This window comes from Hydra vulgaris, chromosome 09, assembly GCF_038396675.1.
Source record: "Hydra vulgaris chromosome 09, alternate assembly HydraT2T_AEP".
Classification (NCBI taxonomy): domain Eukaryota; kingdom Metazoa; phylum Cnidaria; class Hydrozoa; order Anthoathecata; family Hydridae; genus Hydra; species Hydra vulgaris.
The window spans coordinates 37,129,868-37,134,484 of NC_088928.1; the positions used below are offsets into that span (position 1 = coordinate 37,129,868).

The 4,617-nt window shown below is 34.5% G+C and overlaps 1 protein-coding gene across 1 annotated transcript; it reads left to right on the top strand.

The window, feature by feature from the left end:
• The first annotated feature begins 888 nt into the window (after nucleotides 1–888).
• LOC136085447 (zinc finger MYM-type protein 1-like) lies at nucleotides 889–4,323 on the top strand. Its single transcript, XM_065806754.1, has 3 exons — nucleotides 889–984; nucleotides 2,038–3,354; nucleotides 3,502–4,323. Exons 1-3 carry the CDS (start codon nucleotides 889–891, stop codon nucleotides 4,321–4,323), a joined length of 2,235 nt encoding a protein of 744 aa, XP_065662826.1.
• The last annotated feature ends 294 nt before the right edge of the window (nucleotides 4,324–4,617 follow it).

Below are 4,617 nucleotides of genomic sequence, written 5' to 3' on the forward strand. Positions count from 1 at the left end.
ATTTAACAACTTTAGAAATTTAACCGCGCTACATTGAAAGATTTCACTTTTTTCAGAGTCATTGTAAAAGTTGGCTTCCTCATTCCACGTAAAGAAATACTCTCTGCGATCAAATACCGAATAGCATCAATAACTCGTATTAGGTATTGATGTAGTTTCTCCACTTCTTTACGTTTCTTGTTCAGATGTCTCGTGGTTTCAATATTTAATATTTTATCAATTGTGGAGTCTGATAATGCATGAACCATAGCTTCAGCAGAATTTCGATGGCTTTTCTGGGTGCAATGCTTGGTTATGATGTGACACAAGTTTGATCAATTATCAAACCCATCACGTAAAAAATTTCTGTCCTCACTTTATCCAAAGCATAAACAAGCATCAGTAGAGAGTAAGTTAGCCATGACTTTTTCTGCACAACTTCAATGTCATTAATTTTAACTGATTCAGTGTGAGACTTAGATAACCTTGAATGTTTTGTTGGCTGATTTGGCCCTAATACATTAAATTTCTTTTTATCAATCGTCTTTGCATTTTTCAGCTCTAGAAATTTTGCTGGATCATTTTCAGTGACATTTACAACGTTGTATGGTTACTTCTAAATAATCTTTATTGGTAGAGCCGCTGAATAATCTTTATTGGTCCGCCGCTAAATAATCTTTATTGGTCGGCCGCTGCAGTTACAGGCACTTCATAGTAACCCATTTCTACAGGCACTCTCTCAGTTTCAGTAATTTTTTGGTTTCAGAATGTGTCTGAATATTTATAGTTCTGCTCTTTTATCTGCTGCAGTTATGACATTTTGATTATTGTCAGTTTCTTGTACAAATGATTGGTTACTAATCTCTGTTATTGGCTCTGTTTCAATAATGCTTACTTGTCATATTCACAATGAATGTTGATGTTAGTTCTATATTCTCTGTTGCTGTAAATGATGTCCTAGCTTTTCTCTGTATTTATGGCACCTGCACTGACGCGAGACCTGCCGTTAATTTTACCATTACTAGCTGCTTTCAATTCATGTTGTCGTTTTTGAGCATTTTTTTCAGCACCAGATTTGTATTTCAAATTTGATTCTTTTTTTGTTCCTTCATTTCACCTGAAATATAAAAAAATATAAAATTAAAACTAGTCCTATGATAGACACCACGGCATTGGTTTCTTTCGTTTGAGTTATAATTACTATCGGTCCATGGAATTTATACATAGTTGTACCATTTATAAATTCCATTAACCAATAGGGAGTGGACTGAAGCATATTGAGTAGTAGTGAATGAAAGTAATAACAAAAGCTCATTAAACACACAATATTATTTATCAAACATATATTAACCATATTTATCAATGTAAAGCAAATGAATTCATGGATTTTATATATTTATTGTTTTGAACTTTTCAATAACAATTTTCTCTTTTTTTCTATTAATGGGATGGTTAATTTCAGATAAAAAGGAGACATTGTTTAATCGTTCATCACTAAAATGGTTGTTTTTGGTATTCTTTTAGTTTAACAATACATCTGCCTCTCAGTGCCGTCTTAACGCATAGGCTAGGTAGGCTGCAGCCTAGGGCCCCCGATTTTTAGGGGCCCCCAAAATGTGTCTGGATTTTTTTTCAAATTTATATAAATAAAAAATTACATTTCTAAATTTTCTGAAGAAATCATAGTTTGGGGGCCCCTCGGGAATAATTTTTTTCTTGATAAGATTTTTTTTAATTATTTTTAGAAAAGTATCAGTTTTTCAGTTTGGGAGCCCCCTAGGGAATTTTTTTTTCTTGATTAGCAAAAATGCATGCATGCGTCCGAAAATAAACATAAATTTTCCGATAAGAAGTGTTAAATACAAGCACTTAAAATATCCCATTAGATTGAATTTGAAATTGCTGTTATCAACTTAAAACATCTGTTTTGAAAAAAAGTCATTTAACATGTCTAATCGGACTTATCAAAGTGGTGCTGCAAAGAGGAAAAAAGCCGCTAAAGCAAAAGAAGACATTTCAAAATATCTTCCTTTGACATAATTTCTTTTGGTACAAAAGTCAAAGCCTGTTGTGTCCGAAGATGTATTTCTTTGTCCAACTTCAAATTTCGTAAGCATTGATAGTGCTTTGTTGCCAAATGAAACTCTAGAAATTCAACAGGAACTGGAACCAGAACAGGAGCCAGAACCAGAGCAGGAGCCAGAACCAGAGCAAGAGTCAGAACCAGCACAGGTGCCAGAACCAGTACAGGAGCCAGAACCAGCACAGGAGCCAGAATCAAATCAAATTAAAACTTATCCAAACGCAACAACAAAAACTACTCAAGAAACTGACCCAGCATTGTGGCATCAGTTATCCCAAGAAGCTCAATCATTTTGGATTTCTAATGGCCCGTCCATGTGCCAGAACAATGATGGGAGCTTCAAAAATTCGGAAAGGTTGAGTTGCGGACAAAAAAGGTACTTATCAAAATCTTGCTTTAGACGTGAACTACACAATGGCGAATTTGTCAATCGTGAATGGCTATTATACTCACCTTCAACAGGTTCTGTTTTTTGCTTTGCTTGTACCTTATTCTCCAGCAAACACTCTAATTTTTCCACAACTGGATTTGATGACTGGAAAAATGCCTTAAAATGTATATCAAGACACGAGAATGGTCCTGAACATCACAAAAATATGCTTACTTACTCCAGTCGGCAGAGAGAAAGTGGCCAGCTTGGCTCTGTATTAATAAAACAGTTACATAACGAACAATTGTACTGGCAAAATGTGCTGAAAAGAATTGTTGCAGTTGTAAAGTTCTTGTCATCAAGAGGATTGCCATTTCGTGGAAACAATGAAACCATTGGTTCAGAGCAAAATGGTAATTATTTAGGAACTCTTGAGTTACTTAGCCAGTTTGACCCATTCCTACATGAACACATGAAAAAACATGGAAATTCTGGAAAAGGTAATACTTCATACCTCTCCGCCGATATCTGTGAGGAGTTTATATGCCTAATGGGAAATAAAGTTTTGAGCGAAATAATTTCTGAATTAAAAAAAGCAAAATACTACTCAATCAGCGTTGACTCAACTCCAGACTTGTCACATGTAGATCAATTAACTTTTACAGTTCGATATGTTAAAGACTTGGCACCAGTTGAGCGTTTTTTGCAATTTGTTCCCATTCACGGGCATGGAGCTGAACATTTAGAAACAGTGGTTTTGAATTTTTTACAAGAAAATGAAATTTCAATATCTGACTGTCGTGGGCAGTCATACGATAATGCATCAAATATGGCAGGACAGTACCCAGGCCTACAAAAGAGGATTAAAGACAAAAGTGAATCAGCATTGTTTATTCTTTGTGCTGGACATTCTTTAAATCTGGTTGGCAACAGTGCAGCTGGATGTTGTTTAGAAGCAATTATTTTTTTTGACTTTGTTCAATGCCTCTAAAACTTTTTTTCTGCATCAACTCATCGTTGGCAAGTGCTTCTGTCCTTTGTTGGCAAAGGCAAAAAAATTTTCAAACAGCTTTCTGGAACTCGATGGTCAGCACGTGCAGATGCTGTGACTTGTCTGCATGACAGTTATGATGAGATTAAAAAAGCACTTGAATTTTTGATCAAGGACATAAGTCAGTCAAAAGAAACTCAAAATGATGCTCAAAATCTCATCACAAAAATGAACACTTTTGAGATTGTTTTTCTGACAATTTTCTGGAATGATATTCTTTGTCATTTTAATGAAACATCGAAGATTTTACAGAAAGAAAATTTAAACCTGGATGTTGCAGTTCGGATTCTAAAGTCATTGTTGCATTTCATTAAAGATTTGAGGAGTCAATTTGAGAATTACCAGGAAAAAGCCAAAATCTTGCTTCCAAACACTGACTACAGAGATTCTTCAAAAAGAACAAAAAAAAGAAGCCGACGTATGGCCTTCTTTGATGGTGAGGCTGAAGAATTGGAATTTCAGGGAAGTTATAAATTCAAAATTGAAACATACCTTCCTGTTATTGATTCACTAACATCAAATTTAGAAAAAAGAACATCAGCATATGAGAAGATCAATGACAATTTCGGATTTCTAGTAAACATTCAAACAATTGCCAATGTTGAACTAAAAGACCATTGTTCAAACCTAGCACAAATTTATAAGAAGGACATAAATGAAAATGAACTTTTTTTTGAGTGCCAGCAATTTAAATATTACATTTCAAAAGATGAACATTCATTTACAGAATTTTACTCAACATTAAAAAGAGACCACTTGGAATCAACTTTTTCTGTCAATGATGGTCTCAAATTGCACTGGCGAGCGATCATTTTCAAAACTAAAACTTATAAAAAATGAACTCCGCTCAACCATGCTGCAAGAAAGATTGAACTGTTTGTCGTTAATGTCAATTGAATCAGATGTTCTTTTAACCATTGATTTTGATGATATTATTAAAGAATTTTCAAGAAAAAAATCACGTAAACGTCACATGTAAATTTTATCATTGCTTTAATAAATGTTTCCTATTTTAGTATTTGATTTAATTTTTTTACTATGGAAAAAGGGGGCCCCCAAATTAAGTCTAGCCTAGGGCCCCCGATAGCCTTAAGACGGCTCTGCTGCCTCTACCTTCTTTTGTTTCAGCCGCCA

Excerpts from the sequence above, each read along its gene's own strand:
- LOC136085447 (XM_065806754.1), top strand. The coding sequence starts at position 889 with ATGAATGTTGATGTTAGTTCTATATTCTCTGTTGCTGTAAATGATGTC. Across the intron at positions 985-2,037 it reads GCACTGACGCGAGACCTGCC|TCAAAGCCTGTTGTGTCCGA; the intron begins GTTAATTTTACC and ends TTGGTACAAAAG. Across the intron at positions 3,355-3,501 it reads CTGGACATTCTTTAAATCTG|CTTTCTGGAACTCGATGGTC; the intron begins GTTGGCAACAGT and ends ATTTTCAAACAG.